At 37.3% G+C, this 17143-nt stretch overlaps 2 protein-coding genes across 7 annotated transcripts in view; both read left to right on the top strand.

Annotated features, from left to right (window-relative positions):
* The window catches only part of stim1a (stromal interaction molecule 1a), a 29472-nt gene extending 28612 nt beyond the window's left edge, over positions 1–860 (top strand). For 4 of the 6 annotated variants that reach the window (XM_066660333.1, XM_066660361.1, XM_066660351.1 and 1 more), the window contains exon 13: positions 300–858. In XM_066660333.1, the coding sequence (XP_066516430.1) occupies positions 300–804 (505 nt within the window). In that variant the 3' untranslated portion in view covers positions 805–858. Of the gene's footprint in view, positions 1–299 lie in introns of all 6 variants that reach the window. The other 2 variants (XM_066660378.1, XM_066660370.1) reach the window with 2 other exon arrangements.
* Positions 861–4135: 3275 nt separating this feature from the next.
* Positions 4136–16310, top strand: si:dkey-24p1.6 (protein sel-1 homolog 3). The gene is made up of 23 exons (XM_066677418.1): positions 4136–4189; positions 4959–5451; positions 5648–5774; positions 5870–5991; positions 6224–6339; positions 6459–6523; positions 6606–6738; positions 7789–7924; positions 8017–8157; positions 8285–8484; positions 8565–8744; positions 8988–9107; positions 9209–9349; positions 10793–10855; positions 11314–11487; positions 11632–11759; positions 12071–12154; positions 12283–12373; positions 12551–12638; positions 13342–13451; positions 14598–14725; positions 14829–14931; positions 15788–16310. The coding sequence occupies exons 1-23, from the start codon at positions 4136–4138 to the stop codon at positions 15935–15937; spliced, it is 3147 nt and encodes a 1048-aa protein (XP_066533515.1). The 3' UTR covers positions 15938–16310.
* The last annotated feature ends 833 nt before the right edge of the window (positions 16311–17143 follow it).

The raw sequence follows: 17143 nt of genomic DNA, 5'->3' as shown, positions 1-17143 counted from the left end.
CATATGCCTTGACTTCTTTTCTGCACTTTTATTACCTGCAGCCCCAAGCACACGCATGCAAATATCTTTTTGCCTCCTACTTACTTAGCTAGTGCTGTGGATCTTATGTGGTTTTTTTGACACAGTTTTTACGTATGTGCTTCAGCTTAAATGACCAACATTATAACAAGTAACATTCCTTAGATTGAGGCCTTGGGTTTTGACACCTTCCATTAATGGCATTTGTTTGAATGCTCAAACACAAGAATTGTTGGAGAGGTACCTTTTTCAGTCCTGACCTGCTGATTTTTCCTCTTTAGGGACCTGAATCGCTCTGACTCTGACTCCTCCCTGTCTGTGTCTCAAACTGGTGAGCAGCTGCGCCTTTCCTACAGTTCTAAGGGCTTTCCCATTAAGCCCACCTCTCTCAACCATGGCCCTCACTCTCGCTCAGAAGAGTCGGCACATGCCCAGACCCCCAATGGGGGCAACAGAGTCCAAGACGGTGGGCCTTCCCCTGACGGAGGCTCAGACAGTCCCATTCTAATGAAGAAAATCTATGGCATCGAGAAGTCTGCTAGCATGAGCGAGATAATGTCCATGTCTGAATCTTCACGCTCCCTGAGTCCAAACTCCACCGACCCTGACACACCATCACCCACTGGCCAGTGTGGGATACCAGGGGCCAAACCAGGGACCCGCATCCCACAGCTGTCTTCAAAGAAGAGTCCTCTAGAAGAGGACAGTGCCTCCACAGGTGAAGACACTGACTCAGCTGGCAAAAAGAAGCACACCTTCAAGATCTTCAAGAAGCAGAAGAAGTAGCGAGTTCTACAGACTGCTTTATAAGCTGGCAAAGCTTTTCACTTATGTACTTCATAGTTACAGTGGATGTCCTGAATTTATTTTTTCTTTTCATTATTATTTTTTTTTTTTTTTCCCCCTTTTGTATTTTTTTTTCCTCCTCCCCCACTGGTCATGCTCTGGCACAAGCAAATTCATTTTTTAAGGTTTTTGTAGGTGCTCCTTCTAAGGAATTTTTAATTGTGTTTTTTTTGTTTTGTTTTTTGTTTTTTATTGTTTTAATTTTCCTCTCTTTTTTTTCTTCTTTTTTTTTTTGTCCATAATTAGCTTTTGTTTTTATGAGAGGATAAATCTCTGGGGGTAAAGACATAATATTTATTTTGCAGGTGGCAGTCTTAGTCCTCGTGAAGGTTACTCCTTTCTGACTGGACTTGTTGTTTTCTTGTATAATCCATATCAGTTTGCATGTCTTCTTCACCTTTGTTTGACTGAAATTTGAATGCTCTTTAATGTTAGCTTGGTTCTTGTCCCCTGTTGCCTAAATACAAAATATCATGTGTTTCGTTTCTGTCAGTACACTCTTTTGTCATTTCAAGTATATTTAAAAAAGGAAAAAAAAAAGGACAATTAAAAGCAACTGTGAGATCAGTGTTAGTCAATGGCAAGGGGAAATGAAAAGGGCTGAACCATACTTGTAAAACCCTCCTTGAATCTGTTGCACTACTGTTGAATGTTATTGAATTGGTTTTGCAGAAATCAGGAGTACATGCTGAAACACTTACTTTGACATATGACCTATGACATATTTCTGGGATGTCAAAGAAATAACAAAAGATTTACAAACTGTATGGTCCATTTCAGTACCTAAAGTGGACTGTGTCCTGTTGATACGCACATGCACAATGAATAATAAGAAGTGTCTTTTGGCTTGTTTCCCCAACAAAGTCTTTAAAAAGGTTATCAATTGTCAGTCAACACTGACTCTGTCTTCAATACGTCAGAAAGCAACGGCTATTGGTTTAGTTCCATATCTTTAAGTATCTTGCTCTTGCTGGCAGCTTAGGTTGCCATTGAAGAGAAGAGTATTTATTAAAATGATTGACTGTAATTGAAAACCAGCTCAAGTATTTTCGAAAGAAATTATCATGTTTGAAGTGCCAAACCAAAGATTTAAAACTTCACATAGTTCTCCAAGTTAAAATGTTGTAGTAAATTCTGTCCCAATTGCTCTAAACCCAGCAGAGATTTGTTCATGTGTGTAAAAGTTTACATGATTGGCACTAATTGAAATGGTGATTAAACTCAAAATACTTTGGACATCTTAAAACTCAAAGTTTTTATTGGGGGGAGGGTTCATTTCAAGTTCTCAGAGGAGCTGATGGTGATGTTTTTAATGCTGCTTTTAGGGTATATAATTTTGTGGGGCTCTCTACTATTTGAGGTCTTCATAGGCCTTTCTCTTAGGCAGCTTCAAGATAACTGGAATTGTTTTGATGATGCTAAATTTGTTTTGTACCTTCTCTCACCGAAGCTATATGTCAAATAAAGATTCCCTACCAAAAGTCAATAATGGGGTGTAGGTGTGGAGATCATATATAAATAGAGAGTGTTCAAGAACATTCAAATTTGGATTTTTAAATGATAATTATATTTTTGTTTAACTACAATAGTGAGAGATTTTAGGCACTATGCCTATTTCCAGCAGTTCTCTGTGTTTTAAAATGACTGTCTTGGCTTGTTAGGGTTTCTTTGTCCTGGAATAACCAAAGCAGTGTTCTCTGCCGTCGACTCATTTCTGTTACAAAAATGGTATGGGTATAAAAAGTCTGCATCACAGATGTATATCAGTCAGTCTAAAACAGGTATGCGCTGTTGGACAAATTTGTTAATGTGTCATTTGTACCTCTTGTGCACGATGAAACTGTAAATTAACTGTGTGTGTGAGAGGGAGACAGACAGAGAGTGATTTCAGTAACTAGTCATCATTGGGTTGATGCATGTTTACCTACTGCAATACCAGTTCGCAGATTCAGAGATTGGAGAAAAATGATAATTTTGGACTCTTGTCCCACCCCAGCTATTTCCTACTCATGTCTCCCTTTGGGCTTCTATTTATATTTACACATACATCTGTACAGAAAGAAATGGGGAGAAATTATTTTGCATCATCTGTAGTGTTCAAGATTGTAGTCTTAAATCTTCAACATTTTCTGGCACTCCTGCATGAAAGCAATAAACGGTTTTAAATGAAAAGTTAAAAAACTCTCTTTGTTGATTGTGCAAAAAAACAAGAAACAGGTCTGTATGTACATTAGAAACCACCCAGATATACTCCATTTGCATCATGTAGGACAGTATCAGAAGGACAATATGCAAAAGCAGTAGTTTAACAAGGTTACATATGGTGAAAATAAAGCCGTTGCATTCAAACTATCAACACTGGCTAAGCATAATTTAGACCTCAGGCCTTTACTAAATCTGGCTGGGAACATTTGGATCCTGACAAGCAGAATATGCCCACGACTTTTAAAAGTGAATTTTTGAGGTGTGTAATAATATACCTACAGACTTATTTTCAAAACGTAGCTTCTGAAAAGCCTGGAAGTGGTAATTAAGGCAGATGCACATATTGACACATTTTGGTCATGTATATAGTTTAATATATTTGATCACTGCTTTATTATTAAGCAGACAAATGAACAACTTATACTTAATGGCCTTTGTTCACTGGAAATTAGACCTTGCCTCTGACTTTTTCACACTACTGTAGAAAGGCATTTAAGAATGACTTTTGTTCAAAAACAAACACTACGATTTCCCAACCTTGTATCAACTATCATTGTTCTTGTATGTTTACTGATTTCCCTGCTAACACTCTTAAAGTTCAGTGTAATGATATCTAGTTTCCTCGCTGGCAATGTGACATGAACTGAAAGGGATCGAATCTGATCGGGTGCCCTCACTACCTTTCTGTTTCATACAGTTGTACACAGTTCCACATCTGATTAACCAGTCAGGGCTCAAGCACACCACACACTCTTGACTACTCAGCTGAGTGTTTAACTGGCCAAATCGTTTGCGGGTGGAGCTGTGAAATCTGTTTGCCCAGCTTTCAAGCCAAACAGGATATTCTTCCGTTTTATCAGTTAATACTACACACATCCATTGAGACCAGTTATGTTGGTCTTACAGAATTGGTGCACTGTTGTAAGATCAGAAGTGGATATGAAAACCAAAGCGGATAATTAGTTACTAGCAACCTGAAACTCTTCCAATGTACTTTTATACTTGACTAAAAGTTGTATTTTTGACATCGGATTTATCACATCGCTTTATTTCCTGCACTGTGAACATGGGAGAAGTTCAGATGGTCTCCTCTTGGCTGTGTGTTCAGCTCATTCTCCTTGTGAGTAGACGTTTAAAACAAATAACATTCATTCAAATCTTATGTTAAAAGTAGAATTTAACTCTTATGCCTTTTAAGTAGCACAATAAAGTAATGATGTAATGCTTCTATAGCTTTAACACCAGTTATTTGAAACCACTTATTAAATTAAAAATGTACTGGTTTTATTCGAAAGTGAAATACAGTGGCACATCAAGTGTGCGTTTCATATATCTAAGTGTTTATTTTTGTTGTTAAAATTTAAATAGTTTATTATAAAATGTATTATAATTAATTGTGATAAGCTCCACACTTTTCAAATCTAAGACATTCTGAATATTTATTTATTCAGTGATTTTAGGTTATATTATTACTTCCTTCTCAGTCTTACAGAGGCAGGACTCTTCAGGACACGTAACTTTTCTTACTGTTTAGCTTGAGAATATAAATTGAATCTTGCTTGTTATCTTAAATAATATACACATTATTTAAAAACCACCGTTCCACCCCCACTATTTCCAGCCAGAATGTTGATTAAATATATTATTGTTCCTCAAGGTTGTTCATTTTCTTTAGAGAAAATAGGACACGTAAAAAACAAGTATCAAGTGTCACTATTAGATAAGTATCTGTAAGATGAAATGGACAAACCTGATACTGTAATGATTTCTAAAATCCTATATTTTTTTCAAGACAATGTGAATTGTCTTTCATTGATGATGCTGAAAAATGATGAATTTTGACTGTAAAGGAAATTAACACACAGTGCTTTCTGCCCCTTCTCATTCAGGTAGTTTCCCATGTGTGTGTTAGCCAAGACGGCTTGGATACAATCGTTTACGTAAACCCACCTGAAGAGCCGGAATCAGCGTACCCTATGCAGGTCCAGTACTCTTGCAGGGAGCCCTCAGTGATCCACCTGCAGGGTTTGGTTTCTTTTGACACTGGAAGCACTTTAATGATGTTCCACAGGTGGTGGTATTGTGTACCAGGCCCTCTTAGGACCAGGCTTGTGGTTCTTCACTTCCCTGACTGGCTGGTATATCACCCAGACTGGAGCATACAACTATCTCCCTGGGTACTTGCGTGTTTTTTGCGTGGCTGGGTGAGCAGCAGTGCAGCTGCTGAACCCAATCTGTCATCTATGGCAAGCGCAGTGGTGTCTTTGACCGTTCAAAGTCCATTGAGTCGCCCTTTTAAACAGCATTTGTCATGCCCGAGTTGGGCCACTGAGCTTTGGTGGAAGGTTTTCGGAAGTAGACTACAGTGTCCAAAAGAAAATGGTGAGAATTGAAATGTTTTGACATTTGGTCTCTGTAATTACCTTAAAAATATTCCTTAGTCCTGAGTGTTTTATGAAGCATTATAAAACTTGGAGTTCAGATTTAGCACAAAGAGCCACATTCCATGCCATTCTGTTCTGTTCAGCCCCCACAAGTTCAGAATGTGTCAGTAAGATGTCTGTTCTGATCTGTTTAGAGGTGTTCACACTGCTGTCCTCATTATATGGATCCACTGGAGAGCATTTTGGCATCACTAAAAATCTCCAGCCCTACAACAGTGAGTTGCTAGAGGGCCTGCGGCTAAAATCAATCTCATATCCCTGGTAATTTACAGAGCTGTTTGTTTTAACCTTTCTGATGTAAATAAATGGTATGCCATAATGAATATGTTCTGAAAAACAGATGCCTTTCTCCTCAGGTGTGCCTTCACACTATGGGTATTATTAGACCAACCATGTGGAGACCCTCTGTGTGGACTTCTACACCACATAGACTCACAAGAAAACTATGCTACCCCATCCTTGTTCCTCACTAACACAGGTATCTGACCAGAGACAAACTGTGACAAGTTTGATTACTATGCTATTTGTAATGTTGTAATTACTAAATGAAAAGTAATAATAATTATAACAAACCAGTGTATCTTTTAGAGGAAGTTTTAAACTGGGTTCAATTTGTTGTCCACATTTGTCTAAATGTGTTCCCTTTTTCTAATATTTGTGATTAATCTCATATCAGTACACACTGTTTCTGTTGTCTGATTATTTTGTAGGTCAGCTCCACGTGCAGGTACGAGGGGAGAATGGTCTTTCATCAGCTTTTCTCACTTCGTTCACTCTGCCTTTAGGACTGTGGTGTCTTCTCAGTTTTGATCTGCGGGGCAGAATGGTCAGTATCTAGGCTTTCAGTGGCTGGTAGAAAATGAATATTATATGTAAGACAAATGATTCAAATGGTTGTGTAAACTAGAGTATCTATTCGGGTATCTTTTTCCTTTTTGGTCACAGGGGAATATCACAGTTGCATGTATCGATGGACAAAAGGAACCGCTTGTTTACTCTTCGGAGCACGTGTAAGACTTATTTTGTAGCTCATAATTGTCTTTTGAGAGTCTATTTCCTTTCTCCATTGTAAGCTTCTGGTCTTTGGAACAGGTTTGGTGTAGCAGTGCATTTGGATGATACGGATGGCTACTTTGTGGTTGGTGGAGGTAAATACATAAGGGGAGTGAAAGGGTTTTATGGACCCACCATGTATTCCAGAACAAGTGTTCCCTCACTTAACCTGGTAAGATAAACCTTTGTTTCTACTTTAAGATAATGTTCATAATTTTAAACAAAAACCCCTTCTTATAAAATTCTCACAAACGTACTCACCCTTGTCTAGCTCTCCATTCTGTTTGTGAGCTTGGGTTTTTTAGATTACTAAGAGAACTCCAAACATTGAAAAGCATGAACAGAGAAAGATTTTTGCTGTGTTTCTGGTGTGTAATATTGACAACAAGTGATAATTCAGATTACTAAAGGTGGAACTGGCCAAATTCTGGAGGGTGCTTACTGCATAAAAGCAAACAGATCTGTACTGCTACAACACTAAACAACTTGAGTTACAAATGAGGGAATACACCCTGGAGGGGGCGCCAGTTCTTCACAGTGCGACACACATTCACTCACACCTATGGACACTTTTGAGTAGCCAATCCACCTACCAACGCGTGTCTTTGGACTGTGGGAGGAAACCCACACGGACACGGAGAGAACACACCAAACGCCTCACAGACAGTGACCTGGAACCCACAACCTCCAGGTCCCTGTGACACTACCTGTTATAATTTAAACTGTGAAATATATCAAGTTGAAATTCACATACAAACAGTCATTTCCTTTATCATACATATCATTCCACCTTAAAAGACTTCTTCTGAGTCTTTTAAGGTGGAATGATATGACAAGCTTCTGAATGTAAATAAACCAGAAAGAACAGTGTTCCCCCACAATTGTACAGTAGATGCTCCCTTTAACTGTGTGCTTTTCATTTCCATTTTAATCTTTATCATTAAAACATTGATATACTTCTAATCAATGCAGTAGTGCTTGTGTTACTTGTCTATGCATCATTTAAAATTTTCAGGGGTCATGCACATGTATTCTAAGGCTAATTTAATTTATGGTTATTGTGAAATAGTGGCAAATCTGAAAAGTTCCTCAATTAATTGATGGAAAAAAATCGAATAAAATTATAATTGTGTAATTATTACAAAAATTGATTGATTAAGACTTACTTTCATAAGTCTTTCTCTCAGTTTTGACCATAAACTGGAAAATGCATTTCTTACAGGTGGAGTTTGAGCTTCCTCACCCTATAAGAATGGTGAATTTATCTGGATGGTTCCAAACCTGTCAGGAGTTTAGATCAGAAGTTAACCAAAAAATAGCAGAAACTTCACATGCAGTGACTGCACAAAGACTGCCAGGTAAATCACACTGTGTCCACAAGATGGCATGATTTCCTGCAAACCAGACATTAGTCAATATTCACTATATGTCTTTTTTTATTTTGTTACAGAGAGTTGTGTTGATACATACACAGAGCTGGCAATGAAAAGCACTCCAAGATCTGGAGCAGAATGCAACTTTACTGAACCTCTCAGCAAACCTCAGAGACGAAAGGTGGCTCAGCTGATAGAGAAGCTCTGCAATAAATATGGTAACAAATAAGGATAAAAACAGGTTTAGAGATATTTGTTTAAATTAAGGAAGCACTCAGATTTATTTCTGATTATTGAAGACATTGCGTTTGTGTTTATAAGTGTCTCCATCCTAAACATCTTTAGGCACAGTTGATCCGGCAGCGCTGGGCAGAGTGCTGTATTCTGCCGTCCTTAATAAGCTGAAAACAGCTGGCAGTGTGGAGGTCATGATCAGGCTGATGCCTCCTCTGTTGCAAGCTGGATGCTTAGGAGATAACAGAGCACTTCATCTCTCCTCTGCTCTCTACAGCAGTGGACTTGGTGTTCAGAAGCAGCCCTATAAGGTCTGTGCTTAGAAAGAGTCAAGTAATAAAGTCATTAATCAAGCTTAAAATTCAAAACTACTGTGTTTGTGGTACTTCAGGCATGGCTGCTGTCATTGCTGTCAGCCCAAAAAGACTGGAGACTGGCTCTACTCCGTCTTGGACATCTACACCATGTTGGTGACCTGCCTGTACTTCCAGACCCAGACCTCTCCTATGCCTATTACGCCAACATTGCTAAACAGACCTCATCTGACCGACTCGCTCCCTCCTCAGGACAGGTAACCTTAAGAAATTTTAGCAATGTATTTATTCAGATAGTATAATTGTTATAATGTACAATATTACAAAATTAATTACAAGCTTTTCTTCAACACAAACTCTATAAACGTTTGCTAAAAACCTTAACAGCAGTGTAAATGTGTCACTTGGCAGCAAACTGAGCACATACTGTAGAGGATTTTTGGCTCCAAGTTATATGACAAACTACTAGTGTAACTTACTCAATGTTTTGTGTGCTGCAGACGTTTGTTGAGTCAATATTCCTGAACGATGAGGAAACGCTGAAAGCCCAAACCAACGAGAATGATGATATCTTTCATTGGCTTAAACTACAGGCCCGCAATGGGGTAGCAGATGCTGAGGTAAAGAAGCTCAACACACTCTACAGGTGGCACATTTACACAGAAACAAAGCCCTCCCTTCAAACATATGCTCGTGTTTTTCAAAACTGTTGTCTCTACAGCAAGCGGTAGCCCGGATGCTGTTCTGGGGTCAGCAGGGCGTAACTTCAAATATCCAGACGGCTGTGAGGCACTATGAGAGAGGAGCCATCAGATTGCAGGACCCCGTGTCCATGTACGACTATGCCATCGTCCTGCTCATGGTCAGAATTTCTGTTTTATTATAAAAGAGCAATGTATTTTTGCCATAAAATTAAGCAAATATTTATCTAATCATACATTTTATTTAACGAAACATGGACATTGATGCTGAACAATCGATCTACTTTATAGCCCCAGTTCATGAACCAGTTTATGTTTCATAGTATGTTTCCCCTACGTGGGGGCAGCCATGTTTACAATAGTTGGAGTACAGAATCTCTGATACTTTCTGGCCACTGGGGGTCAGTATATTGGTTTATTCATAACATGAATATTCTGTTCATTTTTATCCACTGTTAACAACATTAGAGTATAATTAAAAATATAATTTATTTAGACTCCTTAAGCTAGTTTCACGCCAGATGCAGAATTCCAAACCTGCTTTACATGATACGCTGCCATATATTTATCAGTGTAGCCTTCTACACCACCGTGATCGTCATGTGTGAGCGTCATGCAGAGATGAGTGTCCTGTAGGCCAGTCTAGCTGTTCCTATGCAGAAACAGTACTGAAGTCTGTAATCTTGCTGAATGTAAAATCAGGGCCAACAGACATGTCAACATGCACCTCCTCAAGTGTGAAATCAGCTTTAGAACTGGCAGTAAACAAGCTCCGGGATGGGTCTGGTTTTAGCAATTAACAAATACAGATTGGCTAAATGAGTAACTAATAAATACTTAATCACACTGTAACATTTGGTGTTGCATAACCATTTCCATTCATTCATTCATTAGCTGTAAGCACTTCACCATGTTTAGGGTCCTGTTTGGTGTAGATCCTATTCTCAGTCACTGGGTGCAAGGTAGGAACACACCCTGGACTGGGCACTGATCTGTCACAGGGCTTCATACACTCACCCAATCACTCTCATTCTCTCATGTGGACAATTTCACACACTCACCCAGTCATTCATACAGTGGACAAATTAGCACAGCCAATCCTCCTAGCAACATGTGTTTTTGGACCGTGGAAGGAAACCAGAGTATCCGGAGGAAACCCATGCAGATACAGAGAGAACACAGGACACACCTCACAGTGACGCAAGGCTGGGATTGAGCCTGCAATCCCAGGACACTGGAGCTTTTTGGCAATTATACTACCTGCAGCACCACTGGGTGCCCCATTTTCTTTCAGTAAATGAAATCATTTGGAACAGCATTTCATTTTTTTTTTTTTTTATTTTTTTTTTTTTACAGTTAAGTGGAAATGAGGAGAGCAGCAATAGTTTGGCCAACCTCCACAGAATGTCTTATATGAAATATTTCTTTAAAAACATATTGGATGTGTTAGTGTAGTTAAAATTCTATTAACGGTATTCAGTGTCACCATTGTATACAGTACAAGCTCAGTGTATGGTTTCAGTAGTCATGTAATGACTTACTGATCAGTAAAAATAAATTAGGTTACAAATTATACTCAGATCTTAATCTCCTTTCACTTACAGGGCCAAGGAGTTACTAAAGATGTGCCAAGAGCTGTCGGTTTCCTGAAGAAAGCAATGGAACAGGTACTTAGGCAGTCCATAATTCTTGTCCCGAATTTTTGCTAGCATATAAAAGCCTCATATTTCCCAGTCTGGAAATGTTACAGGTGAAGGAACATTTCCTGTTCTCTTGTTCCTCTGTTAATTAAAGATTTGATTCTCAGAATTTTACTTTGCACATTCACCATCAAATTTTCAGAAGACATGAAGTTCAGTTGTTTTTTTGTTTTTTTTAAATGGAGTTGGGGAAAAAACATTTTGTCAGTAGTAAAAGTATCAGAGATGATGTTTTGGAGATGTGAAGTTTTTTCTGACACCATGGTTATTCATTTATATTAAGCAAAAAAGTATGCTATTTTCTCTTTCCCAAAAACAAATAAAAATGTAATGCTACGCTAACAAGCCTATGCTAATAACAGCGTGGGTGAAGGGCTAATGACTACTGATCTGTTGAGTCGATCATCAGTGCTTTATCTCTGCAGGGCTTTGCTCCTGCCATCACAGCTTTGGGCTGGTACTATGAGCAGTATGAAAGAAACTATGAGCGAGCAGTGGAGCTTTGGGAGAAGGCAGATCTCATGGAGAACCCTGATGCTGCCATGAATTTAGGAGTGCTCTATTTGCAAGGCCTGTATCCTGGACAACCTGCTAATAAAGTTTGTGCACAGCAATTTTACTAACATTAATTTATGTTTGGCATGATATTTGGGTTGTTTTTATTTTTTTGAAGCATTTTTGAGAAGGCTTTGCAGATGATGATTTCTTTTCTTAATACAATCTTTACATTGGTCTGTCTTCAGGTTAAGGCTTATAAGTACTTCTTGAAGTCAGCTCAAAGAGGTCACATAAATGGAGGCATTGAACTGGCTGAAATTTGGAGTCGAGGGATTCCTGATTATGTGGCAAGACATCCATCAGATGCAGTTCTGTAAGTTTTTAAATTGCAAGTGTAACGTCTTCTAATTTAGAAAATTATCCTCTTTACCCTTAAATACAGTCTTAGTTGGATACATGGGATTAATGTAGTAATGGAGGTGTCTGCCACCCAAAAAATGTCATATGGATTCATGTTATATTAGCCTAGTAGCTCCAGAGCAAAACTGAACAAGCAGAGACCTGACACCATATATACGTTTGTTCATTGCCTACATTAGGGATACAGGGAACATTGCATGTATTTGATGGCAATCAAATTCTTTAAAATGTTGATAATTTACTGATATTTCCCTTTGGTTTTAGGTGGGCGAAATGGGCATCTGAGCATAACGGATATCTTGGTACACTATTGAGGAAAGGTCTAAATGCCTATCTTAAGGGGAACTGGTAAAATCAACCTTTTATTATTGCACTTTGTTTTATTAGACAACATTAAACTTATCAGATTGTGAGGAGAGAAAACAGCAGCCCTTTTATTGTAAACTCCACCTTAAAGTAACTCCTGTCTTTCATAGGTTCATGGCATTAATCTATTACCTGATGTCTGCTGAGTGTGGTTTTGAAGCTGCTCAGTTTAATATGGCATTCTTGTGTGAGCACAGTTCTGTGAGTCAGTCCTTTGTCTGGTTATCAAAGACATTTTACCTATTATGATCATTCTAAGCATGTATAAGTTGTTGAGTGTCAATTTGTCACAATAATGTTATGGGTATAGACTGTTTAGCTCATATTTTCCTGATCTACAAAATATTGTAAACATGCTGTGTCTTTTGACTCCACCAGAGTAGGTCCCTGAATCCAGAATTTGTGACTCAGTGCATGTTACGATACTACAACCTCTCCATTCAAAGCAAAGATCCTGCCTCATATGGTAATGCATGACATTTGTTCTAAAGGGTTGATTACAAAGCAAGTCCTCAAACTGATAAAACCCTGTTCTTCAGAAATGTTGAGTTTTTTCCACAAAATTAAATAATCTGTGACAATAATAATTTTCTATAACACGTTTCAAACAAAAATATGATATAAAAAGTTAAGTGTAACTGCAATTAACGGCTTGATTTAAAAAGGGGGGGAAACAGTTAAATGGTAAACACAATAGTGCAATGAAAGGAAATAAATGATTAAAATGATCCAAAAATATTAAATACCATGAAAAATAAAAGCATTAGCATGAAGCTTAATTGACAAATACCTGTGATCTAGTACCTCAGAAATACCTTTGTAACTATCCATACAAAATATTTCCAATATTTTGGCTGACCAACATATTTGTAAATATATACATCTTTTGTATATGATGCATGCAACACACTCCAAGAAATTTGGGACGTCTGCAAAATAAAAATGAAAAATTCATAGAATATACAAGTCAGTTTTTTTTTTTTAAGAAAAAGCGATATAACAAAACATAAGTTCTTGTTTTATTTGTATGTACACAAAAAACCTCTAACAAAACACCTGGAAACTGGGTGAAAAAATTAACGGTAAAAAAAAAAAAATTTTTTTTTGTGCACAAATAATTGAGTCATTTTTTTGTTAATGTAAGCATTTTATTTTTCCTTTCTGATCAGCTTTGGTGAAGATAGGTGACCTGCTCTATGAGGAACACACTAGAGGCAAAAGAAGCCTTTCAGATGCAGCTGAGATGTATAAAAAAGCAGCACTCAAAAACAATCCTCAGGTAACTCAGAAACATGGAGTACGTTTAGAGTCCAACACTCAAATCAGATTATTATATTATTATGTAATATGTTTTTAATTGGATTTTACATTTAATGACTTGAATAAAGTGTTGTGGTAAAAAAACAAAACAAAAATGGCAACCCTGAAATAATCTTATTTATTTATTTATTTATTTATTTTTAAAGCACAGAGCAGTCAGCCCCTTGCCCCTCCCATCTCTATCACCCCCTTGATTTGAATGCCAATATTAATGAATTCATATTCATTCAACAACATTATTTCCAAACTTCCTAGGTAATTATACATCATTAACAATTCTTCCATTGTTTCCAGCCCAAAGAGTAATACATTAAAAAATACATTTATATATATATTATATATGAAAAATCCTTGAACGGCCTCTATCTTTGGCTGGTGCACTGTCCACATCCATGGCAACCCAGATAATACGTTCTTCATATTAAAGTCCCTATCATATAACTATCTCTCTGTATGAACACACTTGCTTCTCAGAGGTCACAGACTCAGGCTGTAGACAGGCCTTAGCCTGTGCTTTGCTGTGCGGGAGGTGCTTTGATGATAAGACTCAGTATCTCTATGAAGCCTTTGTTAAAACATAAAGTGTACATTTGATGTTTCCCAGAATTCCACGAGGCTACATGGGGCTTCTTCAACATAACTGATAGGACTTCTCAGGCCTCACAGATCTCACAAACAGAGAAAACCATCTTCACAATTTCACCATTAATATTTTAGTGGAGATGAAGTATTTTGCACATTATGAAAGCAAGCTTATGTTGAGGTCATATATTAGATTTTAAACTGAGATTTTATTGTGGCTTTATCCCTTGCCATATGTGCTATGATGCATAAGGTATATTCATGTGTGCATGAAGTGTATAAATAATGTGATTTTATTATTTTGTAAAGAATATATGGTTAATAAAAAAAAAAATAGAAAAACTGAGTTTAAGAAAACCAAAACAATCATTAGAAGGTCCTACATCAGGATAAATTATGATCATATGGCTCGGTTTAATATCCCTCTAAAAAGAGACTTTGTGACAAAAGTTCTCTGAAGCCCAGAGTGACAGAACATCTGAATCGGCTTGTAATTCTGTATTTTCCTGTATTGTTTCTGCAGGGTTGGTACAGCCTGGGTCTGCTTGTTCAGGAAGGAGAGAGATTATCAGCAACTCTACTCTCTGAACTCAATCTATTGCAACATTATTTTTCCGACAAGCTCACACTTCTCACAACCCTGTACCGAAGGTATCTTACTTGTTCATGCTTGTTACAAATGTTTGTAATAGTGAGGAGAATTATTTTTCGCTGTCGGAACATCATTTGTTATTCCCCTTGTTGTTTACATTAGATGTCGAGATTCCAACACTGAAGAAGCACATGTTCCTTGTACACTTGCTCTACTCGCTTCACATTTACGTTCTATTCAAACTCTTGGACTTTGCACTGTGAAGGTTTGTGTGTTCCTGTTATAGTCCCATGTCACATTAAAAACCCTGAAACTAGGGGTTGGCACTAGAACAATATTAATCATATACTGACCCACTGCATAATTTACTCTGCTATAAAGGATTTAGTGCAGTGAAGCAGATGCAATGTGAAATATATTGTTTTATTCATAGATTTTGTTAGTATTTTTAATTGTGGCGCTGCTATTTTTTCCTCCAATTATTAACATGATGCAAATTGCGTATATTATACAAGTTTCAAGTATTATTGCCATATAACCCCATCAGTGCTTGTTCAGCTTATGTGCTTTTTGAAAATTAAAATATAATGGTCCTTAACTACTTATAATAACATACGGCTGTAAATTCAAACGCATTGTTGTTAATAAAGCTTTCTCTATGGGTATGGGAATTGGGCAATATCTTAACCTAATATATCTACATGCATATTTATTAATTCTGATGCCAATACATAAATAATTAGAATGTTAGCAAGGAAAGGGAAATATAAAATACTATAGTGTACTGTACAAGTACCTACTGTATAATGTAGGTTTATGCAGAATAAGTACAATTCAAAAAATGCTGTCATTTTAGGTCCAGTGTCAAGGAGACTTGCTACACTTCCAGAAAGCAGTACCTTTACTGGTTTGAGATATTTAAAATCTCAACTTATGTTCTTTCTAACCTATATTTCTATTAGCATTTCAGAGATATCTGTTTTCGTAGCAACATTGATAGTATTTGTGCTTTTATATTTTAAATATCTGGAGGCATTTTAGCTTTGTAGGCATGTGCTTTTTTAGCTTTTTTTCTGCTATTTTTAAGACTTTTCTTCTGCACTGTCTTTTTGTTACTCCAGCTCCTGAGTGCTGTGGCGGTTGCTGTTGCTACTTTCTCTTTTTTCAAAATCATCCCTGCCATTCTTCGCCAGAGATCAGCTTCCAATCAGCAAAACTCTGCGTCCTCAGAGGGCGGCCAAGATGCAGAGCATGAGCCTTCAGGAGTTTGAGTTGGATGAGGGTGGAAAAAAAATCCTTCATGGACTCTTCCCAAAAAGAACACAAACATACTGAGCATGTACTTTATTTTTTGACAGGGAACTTAAGTGGCTGCAACCCAAACACACACATAAACACTGAACAGTGTGCAGAGTCAATCACAGGGAGAAATATAAGACATTTTAATTAATCAACATCTTAATGCACACACTCTAGCACATTTTTTTAATCCTCATATAGCATAATGTGTCAGTTGACTGTGTTTTTTTTGGGGCTAATTGAAGCAGATGACAAACAGATGGTTTATTAGTTGTATTTGACAAGTAATGAGACTCTGAGGACAAAGCTCAGAGCTGCAATTTAACTGCCCATGAAAAAGAAAAGCAAGCCATTTACTTCCACACATCAATTATTTTTGTTATGCAGTCATTTAAAAAAAATGTATTTCAATTTCTCTTATGCCGTGTGTTTATGAATACTTACATCAATATATGAATGTGTGGGTGTAATGAATGCCAGGGTGTTCTCGGGGGAATGACTGTACTGACGGACAGCAACAGCAGGTTTATTGTGCTAAGTCACACTAGGAAGGGAGAACACACAGTGCAGCTAATTAAAACCCAGCCGAACTGCTGATTAATAGAAGAGAGTATTTCGAACTGCCTTTATGTGGGTGGTTGAATCGTCCTTGGGATCTTGTGAAAAACTGCTGGTGATTAAAGTGATTAGGCACTTGCTGTGAAACTTCGAATCAGTTGTAATGGTACTTTTTGTGTTCACAGTGAAATATTTCCAAGCAGGTTTTACAAGGTTAGAAAGGTTAGAAGGTGCAGGTATATTGCCAACATTAAAAGAGCAAATAGGATAGCCTCAATAATTCAATCCCAATTGCGTTTTCTAGTAAGTACAACAGTGTATAATTCTCCAAATGTTTCTCACCCTGACCATTGTAACTTTCTTCTTACAGTCTTATTTATTTATTTTTTTTAAACTAAAATGAATATTGTGATCGGGTCCAGGCATGGATCAAATTTTGGCTACATTCAAACCAACCCATTTCTGACTGTCTATGAACACTATTAAGGGGCTATTTTACATAAATAATGTTACTGCCATTTTTTAAAAAATGTTTTAAATATGCAAAATGAGTTAGGTATTTTACAAATAACCATACACTGCAAAAAAAATGAAATGTAAAACAAGTAAAATTTACTTAA

This window comes from Hoplias malabaricus, chromosome 1 (assembly GCF_029633855.1).
Source record: "Hoplias malabaricus isolate fHopMal1 chromosome 1, fHopMal1.hap1, whole genome shotgun sequence".
In the NCBI taxonomy this organism is placed as follows: domain Eukaryota; kingdom Metazoa; phylum Chordata; class Actinopteri; order Characiformes; family Erythrinidae; genus Hoplias; species Hoplias malabaricus.
The sequence above is the reverse complement of the archived record's forward strand: the minus strand, read 5'-3'. Positions and strand labels throughout refer to the sequence as shown.